This window comes from Chionomys nivalis, chromosome 19 (assembly GCF_950005125.1).
Source record: "Chionomys nivalis chromosome 19, mChiNiv1.1, whole genome shotgun sequence".
NCBI classification, from domain to species: domain Eukaryota; kingdom Metazoa; phylum Chordata; class Mammalia; order Rodentia; family Cricetidae; genus Chionomys; species Chionomys nivalis.
In genome coordinates, this window is record NC_080104.1 from 42,222,491 (window position 1) to 42,244,910 (window position 22,420).

Consider the following 22,420-nt stretch of genomic DNA (forward strand, 5'->3'; position numbering starts at 1 on the left):
AAGATATTTGTTGCTTTTATTTCCTGGGTAGGAGGTTCCTGAAAAACAGCTGTGTTGAAGACGACAGAATAATGGGGTTCATGGAGATACCACAGTGTGGGACCAGAAGGTGTAGATTGCTAGTTTCCCCCGAGAAGAACATGTTGGACCCCTAGAATCCGGCTTCACAGCTACTCTTTCACTGAAATGTGCTTATCTCTTCTCAGAAAGCCAGTCAAGAGATTGGAGAGTTGACATTTACCTCAATAAGAGTCCTGGGAGAGGGGCCAAGGCCAGGAAGAGCAGGCGTAGGATTAGAGGTTTGAGAGGGAACGTTCTCAAACAGCCAGACCATGTTTTCATTCTCTGGTTAGGGTCTCCGGCTAAACAGGCCAGACCCATCCCTAAGAAAGGAGACACGGGCTGCCAGTGCTCACGCGTACCCAGTGTCCACTTGTCCTTAGAGGGGACTCGTTTCAGATTTTTTAAATGATTTGGTGTATGAGTGATTTTTTGGCTCCGTGTATGTGTTTGTGTGAGCCTGGTACCCAGAGAGGTCAGAAGGGGGCATCAGAACCCCTGGAACTGGAGTTAGGGATGGTTGTGATCCATTAGGTAGGTAATTGGGATCACACCTGAGTCCTCTTCAAGAGCTACAAGTGCTCCTAACAACTGAGCCCTCTCTCCAGCTCCCTGTCCCCAAGGGACTTGTGTTTCCTTGTTTGCTGTGGCAACATCACTCCCTCCCAGCAGACAGGGCTGGAGGGGTGAGCACACGTCCAGGAAGCATCAGAACCAGGGCTTTAGGATGGGCTCTTTCTTTGGCTGAGCCTGGGCCTCCTAGGAGGCCTACTTGCATGGAAGCGACCAATGGCTTTCTCCAGATGGCATGATCCTGGAAAATGGTCTCTCCAAGCCTTTACTTCCCCATCCAATCAGCAGACTAGCTCACACAGCACAGGTGGGTGCATCTGTGTTACCCACCTGCCATGCCCTGATACTCCTTCTCACTGCCACTTAATGCCCACCCTGTGAGCAAAGCCCTCGGTGTCCAAGCAAGAACATAGCTCTTGTTACCACAAAGAACTGCAGGCCATAAATCCATGGGACACATCTGGAGGCTGATGAGGAGCCTTTCTTCACAATTCAGAAGCCTACAAAGCTATAAACACAGCACCCGGGAGGCTGACGCAGGGGGATTGTTGTGATGTGGATCCCAGCCTGGGATACAGTGTCAAAACCGTGTTTGAAAGAACAAAAGCCAATCAACCTATGAACACCCATCTGAGGATTGCTGAGGGGGCCGTGTGATGAGGCAGTGGAGGCCTCGACAGCAGCCAGCTGGAGCTCACACTGTTCCAGTGAGCAAAACCAGATCCCTTCCCACAGAGGCACCCATACACCGTATTTCCTGTCAATGGGGAACCATCTAAGACAGGGTACCTTCCAGGATAAGCTCCAAGGGCCCGTCTCACAGTGCAGAGTTCACAGAGGGTGTTCATAGCGCAGTTGCTGTAACTGACACCTGCTCAGAGCACGGTGAGATCAGGGGTAGTACAAGGGTTAGTTAGTATCAGATCTCCAGACTGGTCTAAGAATCAGGGGTGGCAGCTGGGTGGCGGTGCTGCACACCTTTAATCCATGTAATCCCAGCACTTGAGAGGCAGAGGCAGGTGGATCTCTGAGTTGTGGCCAGCCTGGTCTACAGAGCGAGTTCCAGGACAGCCGGGGCTACCCAGGAAAGCCCTGTCGGTTTCAAAAAACAAAGCAAAACAAGAATCACGTGGGCTTTCTAAGAAGCAGAATCGTAGGCCCACCTGAATGGCCAGACCGACTCTGGAAATAGGGTCATGCACCTGAAAGAGTTCCTCCTAACCATTCACACAGTACTCAGAGGATCCTTCTAGATCCTAGGTCATTCCTGCTCCAACTCCTGAGTGGCTCTGCATTTCCTTCAGGGGAAATCAAGGGCTTACAAGGGTATTTTAGACCAAGCACCTGTCAACTTCTCTAGTGGACTGCTAGGACACGCCCCCAACTCCCAAGTTTGTCTTTATCCACAGAGCGTATCTCCTGCTCTGTAGCCACTGAACATTTTATCTGTGCCCTTTATTTACACTCACTAGGATCTTAGTGTTGGTTTCCATAGCTTCCCCTCCCTCCCGTCTCCTGAGCAATGCCCAGCACATAGTCGGTACACACTGCCCATCCGCCAGTGGCTGAATAGGTGCGTGGCAATGAATCTCAATGTTTGAGAATTGGGATTTTGAGAGAATTGCTCATGGCCAGGGCCACTGCCAGCTCAAGGTCAGGTTCCACATTAAATTTCCATGCCTCTCACCAGGGATGTTGGCTCGATCAGCACGAAATTCCCCTTGCATTGGTCTTCCTAGACCCGCACACGCACAAGCCATAATATTGTGGCTGGATTTTGTCCTAAGTGGAGCAGCCAAGGGTCCATATGTGCAGCCTGAGAGAGGATGGGCAGCCCCTGTGCCTTAGCACTATGCTCCCTGTGCCTTAGCGCTGTGCTCCCTGTGCCTTAGCACTGTGCTCCCTGCCTGAGGTCTCACTGTTAGGAGATTGCTGCTTTCCATCCAGCTTCACCCTCTCCTGTCCCCTAGTTCCACCCCTGTCGAGATTGACAGAGTCACGGGCCTAGACCAGCCAGACCCTTGCTACTTAAAGTGTGGTCCTCAGCCAACAGCATCAGGAGAGTTTGTGTGTGTGTGCGTGTGTGTGTGTGTTAAAATGTGGTACAACGTGTGCTTAGCATGCTCAAGAGCCTGGGTTCAAATTCCAGCATACAGGCAGACACAAAAAAAGCAGTGTGTTCCTTCTGAGAATTTGCCTTCCACCACCGAGATCTGCGTGTGACATGTGGACACAGATGTTCTGTTGAGGCTATAACAGCTGGCTTGAAGGTCTCCTCCCCCTCTCCTCCCCCCACTTTCTCCCCCTTCCCTTCTCCTCCTCCTTCCCCTAACCTTCCTCTCCTCTCTCCTCCCCTTCCTCCTCTCCCAGCCCTCCCCTCTCATTCCCCTGGTCAACCTCCATTGCCAACCTCACTGGATTTGGAGTCCCTAGTGGGCACATTTCTGGGCATGTCTAGAAGGATTCCAGAGAGATTTACCTTAGGAAACAGGACCGACAGAAATGGTGTGGCGTGGTACCCTGGGCTTGAATCCCAGGTTGAATAAAAAGGGAAAAAAAGAGAGAGCATCTGAGCAGCCACGTTCATTTCTGTTCTCCTTGACTGTAGACGCTGTGACCTTACATCCTTGCAGCCTTCCCCATTGTGATGACCTGGAGCAACTGGAAACCCGAAGAAACCCTTCCTTAAGTTGCTTTCATTCATTACTTAGTCACAGCATTAAAGAAAGTAATTAAAATAAACCCTCCCTCCTCCCTCTCTCTGTCCTCCCCCTCCCCTTCCCCCTCCTCCCTTTTCCCTCCTCCTCTTCTTCTTCCTCTTCTTCCTTCTGTTTTTTGGTTTTGGTATAAGGTCTCACTTTGTAGCCCAGGCTGACCTGAAACCATGGCAGTCCTCCTGGCCTTAGCCTCCTAAGTGCTGGGATTATAGGCCCAAGACACCGTGTCAAGCGGGGGTTCTCTAACTCTATACAAATTAAAAGTGTATGTTTGCTTTCTAAGATTTGTACCCACCAGAGTGACCAAAGTGCCGGAGAGATGGCTCAGCAGTTCACAGTGCTGGCCGCTCTTCCAGAGGACTCAGGCTGAATTTCCAGCACCCCCATGACAGCCCAGAAGGAGCTGTACCTCCTGTCCCAAGGGATCCTCCCCCTTCTTCCAGCCTTGGCAGGCACCAGCCCTGTGGTACACAGACACACATAAAGACAAAGCACCCGTACACATGAAATAAATGATTCTTTTTAAGTTTAAGGTCAAGGAGTTCGAGGTCAAGCTGGGCTACATGAGACCTTATCTCAAAAATACAATTAAATCTAGAAATAAGGGCCAGGCAGTGGTGGCACATACTTTTAATCCCAAAACTTGGGAGGCAGAGACAGGTAGATCTCTGTGAGTTTGAGGCCAAACTGGCCTACAAGAGCAGGTTCCAAAGCTACAGAGAAACCCTATCTCAAAAAAAAAAAAAAAAAAAAAAGACAGCGAGACTTAAAAATAAATAAATAAAAAAAAATAAGGTAAAGTAAGTTTTGAAATAAGGTAAAAATATCTGTGACTTGTCAAGATTCCAGTTGCTGTCAAATCCAGTTGCCACCACAACAGGGGATACAGTGACAGTTGTGTATGGAAAAGACAAGTGGAGTGCTGCAGGCTTGTGATCTCGGCACACAGGAGGAGGCAGGAGGATGACAGCTTTTTCTTTCTTTTTTTTAAAGACAGGGTTTCTCTGTGCAGCCCTGGGTGTCCTGGAATTGCTCCATAGACCAGACAGGCCTCAAACTTGGAGATCTGCTGACCTCTGCCTCCCAAGTGCTGGGCTTAAAGGTGTGCACCACCACCGCCCAGTGAAGGATGACAACTTTAAGGTTAATGTGGTCTATAGAAATGAAGCCAAGAGGTAGGCGCTTAGAGGATGGAGCATGTAGCCAAAGTTACTTGTCATGGGGATGCTCCCACTTGGAAGAGGAACTGGTTTCCAAGCTCAGGTCGCTTGACTAGAGTCTGGATCATTTCAAATTAGTGTCTAGGTAAGTGGCTTACACCTAATCTCTGGGAAGCCTGCCATCCCAGAGAGCTGTCCTGGTTCTCTAAAGCCTGTGATGTCCTAGAGATGGACTGAGTCCTTCTTGGCTTAGTGCCCTCCCCAGAAGCCCTCGCTGTCACAATCTAGAGTGTGAACCCCATCCTGAGAACAGGACTTCTCCAGGTGTCCCCAGTCTCTCAGAAGATTCTGAAAAGCTAGGCTCAAGGATGGAGGCTGAGGAGCTCTCTTTTGACCAAATCCTCACATAGAGATGGGGACACTGAGTTCCCGAGAGACAATGTGCAAGAAGCCAGTGTCAAAGCTGGAAAGATGAGACTCCCCAGCTTTCTGGCTGCCTGTTTGGGTTCTGAGGCCTGCCGTGGACTTTTCTAGGCTTTTCTGTCTCTCTTGGTGGCTGCTCTCCAGCTCTGCAGCCTGATGGAGTCAGCCATCTGAGCCTTCTATTGTCATTTATAAATACAGAGAAAGGCGCTGACCCGCTTCCTTGGGGAGAGTTTGCTAATAAGCATTTTAAGGCTTTTAGCGTGAAACACTCCTCAGAGGCTGTTTCCAGGCTCTGGGAAGACATCCCACTCCTGCCTGGGCCTTACTTAGCCTCTCTGCGGCCACCCTGGCCTCACTGTGCAAGGGTAGCCTCCCTCCTCCATCAAACAAACACTACAGAAGTCAGCAGCGTGGGGTCTGATTCCCAGGGGCCGCATTCTCACCATCTAAAGAGATCCCTTTGCCCTTACCCTAAGGATGTTGAGTCTTTTCAAAAAGGGCAGCTTCCTCCATAGCCTTCTTTGCCCCAAAGACTCCTGTTCATTTCCAGCCAGGGAGGGAGACTGTCTCCCACTGGAGCCACAGGAGAGGTGCCCCATAGGGCACTCTTTGGCTTCATGCCAGTTCTTCTCCTGAGCGCTTACCAACTCCGCTGGGCATCTTGGAATATGCTTCCAACCCTGCTTAGGGAGAAGGAGTCCACATGCCGAACCAGTCCAGACTGTGTGTGATCCATCAACACCAGCAAGGCTCTTCAACTGGATGGATACTGGGACAGATAGCACAAGCTATGGCAAGGGCTCTCTGCCCTTAGGGAATGGTACCTACTCAATGAATGTGGGTCCCTCCATCCTAACCCCAGCTGACTGTATTTGAAGGATAGGGCCCTGATTCCCTATGGATAAAATGAGTATAAAAGACACAGCTGTTATCCCAGCACTTGGGAGACTGAGGCAGGTGGAGTTTAAACCTGAGGCTAGCTGGGCTGCACAGTGGGATTTTTGTCTCAAAAACAAAGAAGAAAAAGTTTTAAAAAGAGCTGGGGAGGTAGCTCAGTTGTTAGAACGCTTGCCTAGCAGGACGTAAACCAGGTATGGTAGCACACCCCTGTAATCCCAGCACTATTGGTAGACCACCCCTGCAATCCCAGCACTATTGGTAGCACACCCCTGCAATCCCAGCACTATTGGTAGCACACCCCTGCAATCCCAGTGATGGAAGGATTAGAAACCCCAGGTTTCACATTGAGGTAGGGTCCTCAAGGCTTGAGACATGTTGAGGACCAGGCCAAATGGGTTATCTGAGACCTTGTCTCAAAACAATAAATAATAAATAATTTTAAAAAGCCACAAGAAAACTCTCCCCTGCCTCCTCCCTTTTTCAAGACAGGCTTTCTCTATGTAGCAGCCTCGGCTGTCCTGGAACTAGCTCTGTAGATCAGGTTGGTCTCAAACTCATAGAGATCTGCTTGCCTCTGACTCTCAAGTGCTGGGATTGAAGGCATGCGCCACCATACCCAGGTAAAGTAAGCTTCTTTTAACATACACACACACACACACACACACACACACACACACACACAAAGAGAGTAGGGAGGCAGGCGTGTGTGTGTGTGTGTGTGTGGACACATAAGAAGCTAGTGACAGAGTCCTGAGAAGTCAGAAAGACTGACCACAAGAGACACGAGATGGTCTGAAATCTTTATCTTGGATTTACTAGTTTCCAGAACACTATAACATACATTTCTATTGTGAAACCATCCAGCCTGTGGCATTTTGTTATACGAGTCTGTGGAGAGGATCAAAGGGGAGAGGGTCGTGGAGCAGCTTGGAAGACAGGCACAGAGACGACAAGGACTGCAATGCCACCAGTGGTTCTCGTTCTGCTCTGTGCCAGAATTGCCAGGGAGCTCCACACACTTCTCGTCTCCTCCCCACCCCAGACGTTCCAATTTAATTGGAATAGGTGTTGTCTGAGGGAGGGAAACAGTGAGCCTTAAAATCTTCCAGTGGTTCCAAAGTTCAGGGAAAGTTTAGGAACCACCAACCTAAGAGCTGTGCGCGAGGCTGAGAGCTGAGAGCCGTGGATGGGGAAAGGGATGGCTGATGGGCAGGTGAGGGAGGTGGACAGAAATATCAGGCGGTGAGCACAGCACAGGGGCAGGCAGAGGGACAGAGAGGAGCTAGATGCTCAGTGAGAGGCATGTACCAGTGATGGGAGGCAGAGGCAGGAGAAGTGGAAGGGACAGGGTCATCAACAGAGGTGCTCAGGTATATATCCGCTGGTCCCTGCAAGCCTCAGGGAGATGTGAGCAGGGTGGGGTGCAGACAGTGACACTAGGGACATGTGAACAGGGTGGGCCACACTCACCATTTCAGAGGATCGAGGGGGCTCATCCGGTGGGTGACTCACAGGTAAGCATATCTTTTGTTGTTTTAGAGGTTGGGTTTCAATTTGTAGCCCAGGCTGTCCTGGAACATGCTGTGTAGACCAGGCTGGCCTCAAACTCAGTTTGTCTGCCTCCTAAGTGCTGGGGTTAAAGGAGGTCTGCACCCCCACTCCCCGTGTACTGCTGGTACCTCTAGTCCCCGCCCCCTTGTGATTCTAATGTGAGAGAAGGATTGAGTACTATTCTCTAGAGATTTCAGAAGGCATAAAAGAGAACAAAACCTGAACTCCTGATACAGGAAGGAGCGGTCATTCATTTTCTTTCATTGGCCTTGAACCCGGGGGTCTTCATCCACACTGTAGATGTATGATGTTGTCTGCTGGGTGTCTGTCAGAACCTGGGGATGGCCAGGGCAGTGCTCTCCAGCCCAGTAAGGGGGCCTTAACTGAGTACCTACTATACACTGGGCAGAAACGTACACGTCTGCTTCCCTCAGAACCACTTCACAGATGCAGAAACTCAGGCTCAGTGCAAATAAGACACTTGCCCAAGCGTATACCTCTGGAGAGTGCCTGGTCTACGAGACCATCAGACATCTTGTCCCTTGTTCACTGAGAAGACCTCCCAGGAGTGCTAGCTGTAGTGAAAGCGACCTCTTAGCATCTTCAGGAGGGGCAGAGTCCTGGACATCTTAGTGGGTGAGTGCGAACCAGTCCGGGCTCGAGCCACGTAAAGAGTGGGGACAGAGGGTTGGTGCGTGTCCACCAGCGCTGCGGCGGGCACCGCCCGCACTTTGGAGGGTGCGGGTCCTGGGGAGAGTTCGCGGGGGAGGTGCACGGGGCGCTCTCTCTCGGCCACACAGGTGTGCCGGGTGCCATGGAGACGGCGCCGCGCCAGCCCCCTCCTTCCTTGAGACCCGGGAGGCGCGGGGCGGGCGGCAGAGTCCGGCGGACCACAGCACTGCGAGGGCGCTGCACCCGGGACCCCAGGGAGTGAGCGCCCCCTTCCCAACTGCTAGCGACCCGGTGAAGCGGGGCTGAGGGTAGACCACTCATCCCTTGTGTCTCTCTGCCCCAGCCCACCCACCCGAAGGTGCCCGCCTCCATTGAAGAGTGTCCCGGAGCAGACAGTATGGAGGGTGAGTGACACTGGGGTTTGGGGGTCATGGTGGGATAGGCTACAGACCCGGGAACGAGGGCTGGGGTGGGGGGCAGGCAGGGGGAAGAGACACTGACCACCTTGGCAGCCAGAGACAGACACTGATACCTGATACTCGTGTGTGTGTGTGTGTGTGTGTGTGTGACAGACATACAAAGAGACGGACAGACACACACACACACGCACACACACAAAGATGCAAAGACCCTAAGAGAGGGACAGAGACAGATCTGAGGGTGCCTCTCTGTTCATGGAGTTGGGAGGGGGAAAGATTTGTATATGTGTGTGTGAGAGAGAGAGAGACAGAAAGACAGAAACAGGGAAACAGAGACACCAAGAGAGAGAGAGACAGAGACAAACACAGAGAGCTAACGATAGAGTGACGTGGGGTTGCCTCTGTGTCCAGGGTATGTCCGTGTCTGATGGAGCAGGAGGACACCTCTGTACATGCGTGTGCACCCCAGCTCTCATCCAAAACAGGCTTTTTTGTGACCAGGTGAGGATAGTTTAGGTACTAGCTTTAGGGAACTGTTGCCGACTTAGCCATCTTGCTGGGCCAAAGAGAGGGATGGACTCCTAGAGGAGGTGGTATCCATGATTCTCCTAAGAAAGAACCTAAACTCAGAACCTAAGAGGAATAATAGCCTGTCCAGGCTTAGTCTGTTGGCTTCAGTCACTTCAGATGAGGACCGAGTGCTGATTCACTGACTTGTTGGGTGTCTCTGAGATGGTGCCTAAGCCTTCCTGGACTCTTGGTTACCTAGCTGGTGGGCAGAGGAACTTAGCTGCAACAGGGCTTCACAGGGGGAATTGTGTGGATAAAACTGAGACAAGACGTATTGGACACATTCATACCAGTAAGTAAAAGCTGGTGAAAGTCCTGGGATTCCAGTGGGAAATTGCAAGGGGTCACCATGGGGAGTAAACGGGCTTTTATAGGCAGTCTGGTGAGGTGCACTGACAGGTTTCCCAGGAGCTAGTAGGAAGAGATGCGGAAAGGGATGCACAACCCGGGATGAAGCTGGAAGATATATAAGAATGATGGTTAGCAAAGTGCCGAAAGCCCAGAGAGCACAAGGAGAGAGAGAGAGAGAGAGAGAGAGAGAGAGAGAGAGAGAGAGAGAGAGAGAGCAGTGAGTGCTGGGAAGAGGCAAGAGCTGCTCAGGGCTGGGGGCTTTGGGGCTTCTGACTGACCTGAGAGGAAGAGGACTAAAACTCCAGGGGGGGAGGGGGTGGACAGAAAGCAAGTGAGCTCACCCTTCAAAACCTGGACACATGGCATCCCAGGGACCCAGAGGCAGTTGCAGGTATAATCATCACTGTAGAGGAAATTACAGCAAATGAAAAAAAAAAAAAAGCCCTGAAGATGGGCACCTGTCCTGATTTTCAAAAAAGATGGAAAGATAATTTCTGAAACCCACGGAACTGCTCGAGTGAAATGCTCGCCTCTTAGTATGCCAGAGAAAATTACTGAACGCAGAGTGAACATTTGAGAGACGAGAAAGCCAGAGCACAGCTTCGGTGTTATGCAGAGGAAGCCATTCTGCACGTCTACTAAAGTCTGTGTGTGTTCACTTAGACACTGTAAACTAAATAAATGAAGTCAAAGGTGTACCTGCAGTGGCATCGTTAGAGAAGGCACTTACGAGCCAGGGTCTGGGCTAATGGCACAAGAAGCCGTGAGTTCAGTCCCTAACACGGGGAGCTGGGGAGACAGAATGTGCTTATGATTCTATTTATTGACATGGAAGTGTGTTCATTGTCTTCTGTGGATTGATTGTTAAGTGATTTTATATTGTGAACACAGTAGAGTATTACAAAGCTGAGTTTAGAATACATGCAGAATAATCCCCTTATGCAAAGTTACATAGTTTTATTATCTCTATCTATCTATTAATGAAATTCATATACAGGAGTCACTAGCATCTCCTTTGGATTCCCTGGTTTCTGAGGCCTCCCGTAAGACAAGGATTTAGCAATAGGGAGTTCATTTTGGTGTTGCCTCAGAGAAGCAGAGATGAGGCATGGGGGAGAGAGCAAAAAGAAGAGGAGCTGGGGGCATAGGACAGTTGGTAGAGTGCTTGCCTAGCATGAGGGAAGCTCTGGGTTCTATCCTTCAGCAACTCCTTAACTGGACTTTGCTAGTGAATACCTGTGTAATCCCAGCATTTGGAAGGCAGAGGCTACCTAGCAAGTTCAAGGCCAGCCTGGGCTAAATGAGAATAGGCTCTAGTTGCTGCTTGCCTCTCTTTACTAGTTGAAGGTTATTCTACTCCATAAGTTCTGGGTTGTTCCTGCTATGGCTTCAAAAAACAAAGCAGAGAGACCCTAGGTGCAGGCAGGATGGGGCACTGGCAAGTTGAGGAACCCATTGCCCCAGCTGACATCTCTGGGCTAAGGGGCTACGGTGTAACACAATCAAACACATTGTTTCAGCAGGTGTATCCCAGGGTGTTCCTGTTCAGACTTTCCCTCTGTCTTTTGTGGTGCTTGGAACCATGCATGTCTTTTAAGAACTAAAAACAGAATGATGAGAATAAGAAGAATATTTTTGGAGCTGGGGCTGGGGCTCAGCAATCAAGCTCTTGCCTGGCATGCCTCGGACTCAAGGTTTGAGCTCCAGCTCAGGAAAACAAACACAAATTTCCGGGGAGAGGGGGGCAGAAAAAGAAAATGAAAATAATCCAATGTTCATTAGGAGCCGATGTAAGAGCAAATCACACCAAATTTCTTGTCTCAGGAGGTAAACAGATGGATTATAGCAGTGTTGCATGAACTTCATGGAACACTCAGCCCTGACAAGAGAAGTAGAGGGCTGACAGCAAGGGGTGTCATTAAAGTCTTGGCAGCAGCCTCTGGTGCCTGAGAGAGGAAAGAAGAGGCATGCTCTGCACATCTGTAGCTAGGAGCCCAAACAGCTGTAAGAAGACAGGCGCAGGATTTAAGGCTGGAACCCGGAGAAATGGCTTAGTTGGTAAGAGGCTTATGGCACAAGCCTGACCACTCCAGTTCAGACCCTCATCACTCACATAAAAGCAGAGGCATGTGTCTATCGTCTCAGCTCCAGGAGGAGGGAGGAGGGTGGGCGGGGAGAAGCAGAGGCTGCGCGCTTGCTGTCCAGAGCTGAAATGGAAAACTCTAGGTTCAGTGCGAGACCTGGCTGTGAAAATGAGGTGGAAGTCAGGGGTGGTGGTGCATGCCTTTAATCACAGCACTCAAGAGATGGAACAAGCAGATCTCTATGAGGTCCGTGAGTTCCAGCCTGATCTACACGGCAAGGTCCAAAGCCTGCCAAGCCTACATCGTGAGATTCTGTCTCAAAAATGGAAGGAAACTGGTAGATAGAGGAAGATACCTGAAGCTGAACTTCGGCTTCCACAGGTCTGATTCCTGGCTAGAGTGCAGGGAATTTCTAAAAATGTATTACGTGTGTGCGTGTGTGCATGTTGGAGGGGGCTGCTCGTTTGTCCCAGCCACCCAGAACTGAAATAATCACACAGAAACCATATTATTTATATCACTACTTGGCCCATTAGCTCTAGCTTCTTATTGGCTAACTCTTACATATTAATTTAACCCGTTTCTGTTAATCTGTGTATCGCCATGTGGCTGTGGCTTACCGATGAACGTTCCTGCGTCCATGTCTGGTGGGGCTACATGGCTTCTCTCTAACTCCACCTCCTTTCTCCCAGCATTCAGCTTAGTTTTCCCTGCCTAGCTCTGTTCCCCTATAGCTCTGCTATAGGCCCAAAGCAGTTTCTTTATTTATCAGTGGTAATCACAGCATACAGAGGGAAATCCCTCATCAGTCACAGCTGTATGTGGAGGTCAGGGGACAATGAGGACAACTTTGTAGAATCAGTTTTCATTGTACACTTTTTTTAAAAGACAAGATCTCTCTATATAGCCCTGGCTGTTCTAGAACTTGCTTTGTAGACCAGGATGGCTTTGAACTCACAGAGATCTGCCTGCCTCTCCCCCACCTCCAAGTGCTAGTGATTAAAAGTGTGGGCTGTTACACTTGACTTTCCCTGTTCACTTGAACCTGGTTCTGGAGAGAAACTCAGGTTGCCAGACTTGTGTGCAAGTGCATTTTCCTGCAGATCTAGCTTGCACACCCCACAAGTGGAATTCTTGAGTAGCTAGAGCAGAACTGTGACCTGGAGGGGACCCTGGGGCCTCAGAAGACAGACACTACAATCTGCAGAGCACCTGCATGGTTCCTGGTGCCACTAGAGGGTGTGATGAAGGCTGAAGCGGAAGAACACTGCATCCCACCCGGACTCTGATGCAGTGGCTTCCTCCTAGCTGAAAACCTTCACAGCTAGCCCGAGTTGAGACACTGAGCATGTAGTTCAGGAGGTAGAGTACTCACTAGCATTAGCCAAGCCTGAGTTCAATCCCTAGCACTGGATAAAACCGCACTTCCTAGCACACACCTGCAGTCTGCTCTGGAAGCAGAAAGACCCAAAGTTCAAGGTCATTCTTAGCTACGTACAAACTTTGAGGCCCGCGTGGGCCACGTGAGACTCTGTCAGAGAGAGAGAAAGAATATATTTCTGCTCAGCCAAGTGTGTTGACTCCGAAATCAACCCAACCAACCAACACTAGCTCCGAGAGCCCAGAGAGTCCCAGGTGTAAGCAGCTGTCTAGTGCCAAGAGAGGGAACAAGGGAGTCGAGTGTATGAGCAGGGGAACGTGGTTAGTTTCTACTAGTTCTACTTAGATGACTCCGACATGAAAGCCATAAGCTCGGTCTAGGCAAAGCCTTTTGCTGCTCTCATTAGCAACCGAAATTGCTTGAAGACTATTGCACTTCGGATTTAAGGACTGACAGCTTTTGAAATGCAAATGGCTCAGAGACTCAGCCTAGAGAACTGTCCTGAGTCATTACCTCATTCAGCAACAAGGTTATCAAAGTATTTTTTTTAAATCTTTCTTTTCTATTATTATTATTAATTATTTGAGACAGAATTTTTCTGTGTAGACCTTGGTTGTCCTGGAACTCACTCTGGAGAACAGGTTGGCCTCAAGTAGAACCACCTGCCTCTGCCTCCCAAGCGCTGCGACTAAAGGCGTGTGTGCCGCCATGTCCTACTGGCTTTTGTTGTTGTTCTTGTTGTTCATGTGTGTCTATGTGTGGGTATATACATATGAGGCCGGATAAACCCCCACCCCTGCCATATCAAACAAAAGACAGTGGTGTCAGACACCCCCGGAGCTGCGGCTCCAGGCAACGCCAGCTCCCAACCCCAGGTGAGCGCTGGGAACCTGATTCAGGTTCTCATACTGCTGCCCACTGCTAAGCCATCTCTCCAGCTCCATCTCAGTCTTTCCTAAAGAAGACCCTGCTGAGAAGAGAGAGAGAAGAAACCCTACTGGGGACAGGGACACTGAAGCTCTGGGTGCTGACATGTGATAAGGAAGTGTTATGTAGGAGCAGACCCCAAAAGAGCTATGTTTTCTTCCTTTGCTCCTTAGCTATGTCCGGAGTGGCTCTGCTTCTGCCTCTGACCATTGTCTGCACTTCTTCAGGCAGTGTTGTCTTTCGTTTGCTTTGAATCAAGGTCTCACGTAGCCTAGGCTGCCCTCGAACTCTCTATGCATAGCTGAGGATGATCTTGAACTCTGGATCCTCCTGCCTTCATGTCCCCAGTGATGAGATCACAGGTATGCACCACCACGCTTGCCTTGAGTGATGTTTTATTTTTTTTGTTTTTTCGAGACAGGGTTGGTTTCTCAGTAGTTATGGAGGCTGTCCTGGAACTCACACTCTAGAGCAGGCTAGCCTTGAACTCACAGAAATCTGCCTGCCTCTGCCTCCCGAGTGCTGGGATTAAAGGTGTGTGCCACCACTGCCAGGCTTGAGTGATGTTTTAAATTATTCTTGTGGTATTCTTGTTGCGAGACATTCACAGGCTTTCGGAAGTCATGGCTCTCTCCTAATTAGTAGGAGCCCTAATTGGACACTTGAGAGCATTAGAGGTGACCTGATGGACTCAAAGAGGATGAGACACTATGGAGATGACAGAGCTAGAGTGGAGGCTCAGACTTGAAACATGTCCCCCGGCTTAATTGGTGGGCCATGAATCCTGAGGTCAACCAAGGGCAGATTCAATGTACCACCCTATATTCTGAGAGCAAGTCTCCTTGTCTTTGAGCTTTGGTTTTCCTGAGACATGAAAAGAATTCTTCCTTCCTGGCCAGAGGTAGTTTGGTACTGCATAAGACACATGTTAAAAAATGGCAAGGAGGAGCTGGAGAGATGGTTCAGCAGTTAAGATCACTGGCTGTTCTTCCAGAGGTCCTGAGTTCAATTCCCAGCAACCACATGGTAGTTTACAACCATCTAAAATGAGATCTGGTGCCCTCTTCTGGCCTGCAGGCAATACATGCAGGCAGAACACTATATATATATATATATATATATATATATATATATATATATATATATATATATATAATAAATGGCAAGGAGATGCACACCTGTAATCCCAGCACTTGGGATGTGGAGGTAGGAAGATCAAGAGCAGCCTAAGTTGCACGAGACCACCCCTTCCCTGTTTTGAAAGTGCCAGTAACCATGAAGAGAGCAGAAAGTGGAGCCAATGTATGGCAGCTAAAGTAGTACTTGGAGGAAAATTCATTGCCCTTAGAACTAGGTACCAGCATTCATTCAGCATCTCTGTGTTCTAGGTCATACACTAGCCAGGTAGTGGTAGCCTTTGAAGCCAAATGAGGCACGGCAGCTTCCGCTAAGATGTGTTCTGTGTAGAGGAAGGAAACAACCTTCTATGTGTTGTGAAGTGAAATAGGGCAAGCAGTGTGGTATTGAGGGATTAAGCAAGCTAACCCGGAAGAGGTAGCCACCAGAGCCTAGACAGGAAACTAGATAGACAGGAAACTAAGTGTATGTTCAGCCTGACCCAGAGCATCCCAAAGGATGGCATCTCTGTCCCATTTAAGTCTGTTCCACCTCCACTTACATTTCTTAAAAAGATTTTTTCAAAAAATTATGTAAATGTCTGCATATATGTGTACCATGTGTGTCATGTGTGTGCCTGGTGCCCATGGAAGCCAGAAGAGGGCAACAGATGCCCTAGAACTGGAGTTGCAGATAGTTGTGAATCAATACATGCGTGTTGAAAACCAAACCTAGATCCTCTCCAAAAGCAGCAAGCGCTCTTAACCACTGAGACACGCACCTCTCTTGTTTGGAATCCCTTTAAAGGGGCTGAGGAATATACTTCATATGTGAGATAAGAGCAATTCAGTTTCCAGGAGAAGCAAAGGACTTGAAGGGATGTGTTTTTGAATACAAGTGTTGATGGGTGAAACAGCAAACACACACACACCAGAGAGTTGCTGAAAAAATGAGAAACAGAAAGGCCTGGTATAGCTGGGCAATGGTGGTGCACACCTTTAATCCCAGCACTCGAGAGGCAGAGGTAGGCAGATATTGGGAGGTCAAGGTCAGCCTGGTCTGCAAAGCTAGTTCCAAGATAGTCAAGGTTACACAAAGAAACCCTGCCTTAAAACAAAGAAAGGAAGGGAGAGAGAGAGAGAGAGAGAGAGAGAGAGAGAGAGAGAGAGAGAGAGAGAGAGAGAGAAGAAGAAGAAGGAGAAGGAGGAGAAGGAGAAGGAGAAGGAGAAGGAGAAGGAGAAGGAGAAGGAGAAGAAGAAGAAGAAGAAGAAGAAGAAGAAGAAGAAGAAGAAGAAGAAGAAGAAGAAGAAGAAGAAGAAGAAGAAGAAGAAGAAGAAGAGAAAGAGAGGAGGAGCCTGGTGTTGTTAGAGAAGCAGCAGGTGAGAAAGCTGGTTGATGGGTTCTGCAAAGCCCATTTCAGATGGATCAGCTTCATCGCTTCTCAGCCTTTTGGCTAAGATCAAGTGCAGATGGAGCAGCTTCCTTATTCACTTCAACCACTAGATGGGGACTGGACTCTGGGAAGGTGTGTGTCTAGGGAACTAAGGGAAGCCCTACTCTAACTTCTATAACTTCACTGGAGCAGGCAGATTCTCTAGAATGATAGCAGCTTTGCTGTGGTGAAGAGCATGATTTGGGGGCATTGGAACTTGAAGGAACTTGAGGAGTATTTGTTTACAAGGCCTGGTTACACCTGCAGTATCTAGGGACTGGACTTGGGGCAGGCATGGCTAAATCACACCTGTTTGCGTGGTTTGTCTTTTTTCTCCACCAGGATGGATGTGTCTAAATGGAAGGGGTAGGCTGGAGGGGGCGGGGCCTGATCTCTCCAGGCTGCTGATCTGGGTCTAACTACAGCAGGCCTGGTCCAACAAGTACTTAGGAGACAAGAAGGTTTGTCTGGGGCTAAAGAGGTGACTCTGTAAGAGCATTGGCTGCTCTGGCTTATGACTATCTGTAACAACAGTGTGGGGAGGGTGCCCTCTTCCAGCCTCTGCAGGCACCAGGCCCTTAAGTGGTGCACGGACACATAGACAAGCACACACAGTTGGTATGGTACTCCAGTCATCTGCTCAGGTTTGTCAACACCAAGGACTCTGGAAGGCTCCCTTGCTCTTACTTATGATCTTAGTTAGGGTTTCTATTGCTGTGAAGAGACACATGAACTCTTACAAAGGAAAACATTTAATTGGGCCTGGCTTACAGCTTCAGAGGTTCAGTCCATTATCATCATGGCAGAACATGACAGCGTGCATGTGGAGCTGAGAGTTCCACATCTTGATCTGTAGGTAACAGGAAGTGAACTGTCGCACTGGGCATGGCTTGAGCATATAGGAGACCTTAAAGCCCACTCCACAGTGAAATACTTTCTCCAACAAGGCCATACCTAGTAATGCCACTTCCTATGGGCCAAGCATTCAAATACCTGTGTCTAGGCCTGTGAATAGGCCATACCTATTCAAACCACCGTATTCCACTCCCTGGCCCTCATAAGCTTTTAGCCATGACACAATGCAAAATACACTTAGTCCAACTTCAGAAGTCCACATAGTTATAGTATCAACAATGTTTAAAAGTCCAAAGTTCAAAGTCTCTTCTGAGATTCATGCAATCTCTTAACTGTAATCCCCTATAAAATCAAAATCAATAAAACAGGTCACATACTTCCAACATATAATGTCACAGAATATACATTACCATTCCAAAAGGTAGGAAAGAGAGCATAGAGAGGAAATATTGGCCCAAAGCAAGACCCAAAACCAGCTGGGCAAACTCAAATTTTGCATCACCATATCTAATGTCAAAGTGCTCTTCAGATCTCCAATTCCTTTCAACTTTGTTGACTACAACACACTTCTTTCTCCTGGGCTGGTTCCACTCCCTGCTAGTAGCTTTCCTGGGCAGGTATTCCACAGCTCTGGCTTCGCCAACATCTTGGGGTCTCCAAGGCAATCAAGACTTCACCTTCACAGATTCATACACTGGCCTCTCTAGACCTCCACGTAGGGACATGCCTGCTACATGCGTGGCCTCAGCAACTTTCCTTAGTCTCAGAGGGAGATTCCAGAACCCCTTTTTTGTATCCTTGACTCTAAAGGCAGAACCATGTGACCAAAGCTGCCAAGTCTGAGCAGGAGAGATGGTTCAGTGGTTAAGAGCACTGGCTGTTCTTCCAGAGGTCCTGAGTTCAGTTCCCAGCACCCACATGATGGCTTATAACCACTCTAATGAGATCTGATGCCACTTCTGGCCTGTAGGGACACATGAAGGCAGAACATTGTATACATAATAAATACATCTTTTTTAAAAAGCTGCTGCCGGGTGGTGGCGGCACATGCCTTTAATCCCAGGACTCGGAGGCAGAGGCAGGCAGATCTCTGTGAGTTTGAGGCCAGCCTGGTGTACAAGAGTTAGTTCCAGGATCGGCTGTAAAGCTACAGTGAAACCCTGTCTCGAAAAACAAACAAACAAACAAAGCTACCAAGTTCTGCTGCTTGTTAGGCCTGCAACATGGCCCTCTCGTTCTATTGTATCTTCACCAGCTTTCTGTTTTCCATGGTTTCCTTCATTACCTAAGCTTGCCTGTCCTGGAACTTACTCTGTCGAGCAGGCTGACCTCAAATTCCAAGATCTGCTGGCCTCTGTCTTCTGAGTACTTCTGGGATTAAAGGTGTGCATCACCACACCTGGACCTAAGGTGTTCTTTAATTCCTTTTTACAAGCTGGAAGCTTAGCTGGATGGGATCTTGCCCCGATGTCACCACTCCCTTTATTCCATTTCTTGATCTGTTTATCTCCTTGAACACAGGACTTAACTCTATTCCACACCCTAGTGCCCCTTTCCTCCTCGAACTGTACATTTTTCCTTGCTCGCCTTGTTCCTTTTCATTATAAATCTTCCTGAAAGTTACCACTAATCACCCCATAACAGAGTCTATACTAGGCGGTTTTGAGATTTCCTCTGTCAATGCAATTCATCCGAGACTCTCCACTTCAGCCTCAGGCAGAGTTTTTGAACAAGGGTAAAATGCAGTCACATTCTTCACCAAACTATCACAAGAATAAGCTCTAGGCGATGTACTAAAATTCTTCTTGGAGGGGGCTGGAGAGATGGCTCAGCGGTGAAGACCACTGGCTACTCTTCCAGAGGACCCGGGTTCAATTCCCAGCACCCACATGGCAGCTCACCACTGTCTGTAACTCCAGTTCCGGGGGATCTGACACCCTCACGCCAAAGTACTTCAGATAAAATTAAATAAATTATATATTAAAAAAATTCTTCTTGGAAAGTTCCTGAACCAGGCCCCACAGTTTTCATCCTCAGCACCACTGTGTTCCACGCTTCCACTGAGCATTGAGTGGCCCATTGAGCAGCTCTTAAAGCCTTCTCCTAACTTCCTAAACCAGAGTTCATGCTACTCCAAATAAAAGCATGCTCAGGCCTATCCCAGCAACACACTAGTCTCTGGTACTTTTATCTTAGAGTTTTTAGTCCTATGAAAGCAACTCTTATAAAGGAAAACTTTTAACTGGGGCTGGCTTACAGTTCTGAGTTTAGTCCTCTATGCCGTTGTGGAGCTGGAGAAGGAGCTACATGTTCTACATCTTGACCCACAGGCAGCAGAGGCAACTGTGAGCTACAGCCTGTGTAGCTTGAGTCTATGAGACCTTAACCTCCCCCCACACACAGTGACACACCTTCCTCCAACAAGGCTACCCCTACTACACCTACTCCAACAAGGCCATACTTCCTAATAGTGTCACTCCCTGTGGGCCAAGCATTCAAACACGTGAGTCTGTGGGGGCCATACCTATTCAAACCACCACAGTTACCAAGATGGACAGGGATTGCAAAGATCAGAGGCGAAGAGCCAGATCGCAATAGAGAGGGAGGGCTGGAGAATGTGGGCTTTTGTTCTGTCTGTAAGAGAAGCAACACAATTCCTGCACACCCTCCTCCCACTCTCCTGAGCAACCGTAGCCAGGGCTGACTCACTTCGGACTAAATCCAAGCAAACTGCCCATCAGTGTGGCCCTCTGTGCTTCATGGAAGGCAACGAATGTCATCAAGAAGCAAGCCGTGATATAGTATGCCTTTGATTCCAGGCAGATCTCTGTGAGTCTGAGGTCAGCCTGGTCTGCACAAGGAGTTCCAGGCCAAGCAGAGCTACGTCGTGAGACCCTGTCCTAAACAAAGAAAAAGAAGCAAGCCTGGGGGGGATGGTCCAGTTGGTACAATGCTAGCTTAGCATACCTAAAGCCCTAGGTTTGGTCACTCCCACCACCATTAACCGGGCAGTTAGAAGTTCAAGGTCATCCTTGACCACACTGAGAGTTCAAGGCTAGCTTGGCTACTTAAAACTTCACAAAGGCAACTATACACTAGTGACTTAGGGTTTCTGTTACTGCAACAAAGCACCATGACCAAGAAGCAAGTTGGCTTATACTTCTGCATTGTAGTCCATCACTGAAGGAAGCCAGGACAGGAACGTGGCTGGAACATGAAGGCAGGAACTGACGCAGAGGCCATCGGGGAGTGCTGTTGAATGACTCGTTCCCCGTGGCTTGCTCAGCCTGGGTTCTGTAAAACCCAGAACCACCAGCCCAGGGCTGGCACCATCCACTATGGACTGTCCTGTTCCCTCTCCCCTTCCCCTCCCCCTCCCCGTCAATCACTAATTGAGAAAACGCTCTACAGTGTATCTCATGGAGGCATTTTCGCTTGAGGTTCCCTTCTTTCGGATAACTTTAATTTGGGTCAGGTTGATGTAAAACCGTCCAGCATAACTCAGCTAGTAAAGGCCTCTGCTACCAGGCTTGATAACCTGAGTTTGATTCCCCCAAACCAACCTGGTAGAAGGAGAGAACTGACCCCCACAAGTGGTTGTCTGACCTCCAGAAGTGCACACGGCCCTGGAGAACACACACTAAATAAAATGTAAGAAGCAGTTTTCTTTTGTTTTTGATTTTTTTTTCTTTTTTTTTTTTTTTTGGTTTTTTGAGACAGGGTTTCTCTGTGGTTTTGGAGCCTGTCCTGGAACTAGCTCTTGTAGACCAGGCTGGCCTCGAACTCACAGAGATCCGCCTGCCTCTGCCTCCCAAGTGCTGGGATTAAAGGCGTGAGCCACCACCGCCCGGCTTGATTTTTTTGTTTGTTTGTTTTTGCTTTTGTTTTTTTTGAGATGGGGTTCTCTCTGTAGCCCTGGCTGCCTTAGAACTCCCTCTGTAGACCAGGCTGGCCTAGAACTCACAGAGAGATGCGCCTGCCTCTGTCTCCAGAGTGCTAGGATTAAAGGTGTGCCCACACTGTCCGGCCTAAGAAGTATTTTTTTCTTTTTAAATTAGCTGTAAGATAAAGTCCCAAGCCTCCTCTTCAAGCCAGGTTGCTGTTCCCCCAAGGTCTCTTAAAACGAATGAGTGACAGTCACTGGTTACCAGCTCTCAGGCCAAGTTCTCTGATCCCTAATCAGTGTCCTTACAGCACTGTTCCCATGGAAGAGCACATGGCCTGTTGAGAGGCTATGGGATGTGGGGACAGAAACCACAAAGGCTCCTGTGCTCTTCCTACCTGATGCTGTCCATGGGGGTGTTGAACATGGACTCTGTTACCCCTCTCAGAGGCCCAAAACAATCAACTTAAGTTGCAAACTAACTCTCATTGGCTGTCATGTGGCTAGGGATGGGTGCAGACTTCTGATTGACAGCCCTTCAAAGGCTGCATGCAGGGGAAAAGGCAGGCAGTGGATACAAAAAAGTTGGCACCTGTCCATGCTCACGTTCCCCTGAAAGAGGGTACTCTGTTTAGAGATGATCCAACACATTCAGAGACCATAATTGCCTCCTGGACTGGAAGCATTTCATGCCAGATCAAGAGAAAGCCCTAGAAAGCCTCTGCAAAAATGCATCAAAGTACATCAAAGACTTCGGTGACCCCCGAGTGTTAAGCCTCACTAAAGCTTGGTGCTCGAGGGCAGGGACAGCACAAGTCAGTGGCTCTCAAATCATATGGGACTCATGAGAGGAGCTTTTAGAAGAAGCGTTCCCAAATGCCATCTTCAGATCTGAGCCGCGTGGGGAGGGGGTAGAAGAAATGCCTCCTGAAAAGCAGAGTGGCGGGAAACGAGTTGGAGAGCCATTGGTTATCAACAGGATTTTATCTCCTGTTTTCATTTCCATGTGATCAGAAAAGTCAAAATAAAAACTTGGAATGAAGGAAGCCAAAAAAAAAATAAAACCAAAAAAAAAAAATCTTCTGAAGAAATGCCACCCCCTGTGGACAAATACTGTCAGTCAAAATAGAAAATCATCTGCAGTTTTCATACACACATTTGATATGGAATAGAGATTAATAGTGCATGTTTATACTGCTTCGTGACCATTACAACCCGAGGTCAATATTTTCCTCACGCCACCAGACCTTCTCCTTCTAAACATCGTGGCAACCCCTCTCCCCGAGTGGAGTGGCAGGTCTGGGAATCAGTCACTTGTTGGGGCACTGGCCACATCTGCCTCC

The 22,420-nt window shown here is 48.8% G+C and overlaps 1 protein-coding gene across 1 annotated transcript in view; it reads left to right on the forward strand.

Moving 5' to 3' along the window:
- The first annotated feature begins 8,426 nt into the window (after positions 1 to 8,426).
- Npffr1 (neuropeptide FF receptor 1) overlaps positions 8,427 to 22,420 on the forward strand; it is a 35,128-nt gene continuing 21,134 nt past the window's right edge. Inside the window, exon 1 of the mRNA XM_057751928.1 lies at positions 8,427 to 8,463. Within this exon, the coding sequence (XP_057607911.1) occupies positions 8,457 to 8,463 (7 nt within the window). The 5' untranslated portion in view covers positions 8,427 to 8,456. The remainder of the gene's footprint in view (positions 8,464 to 22,420) is intronic.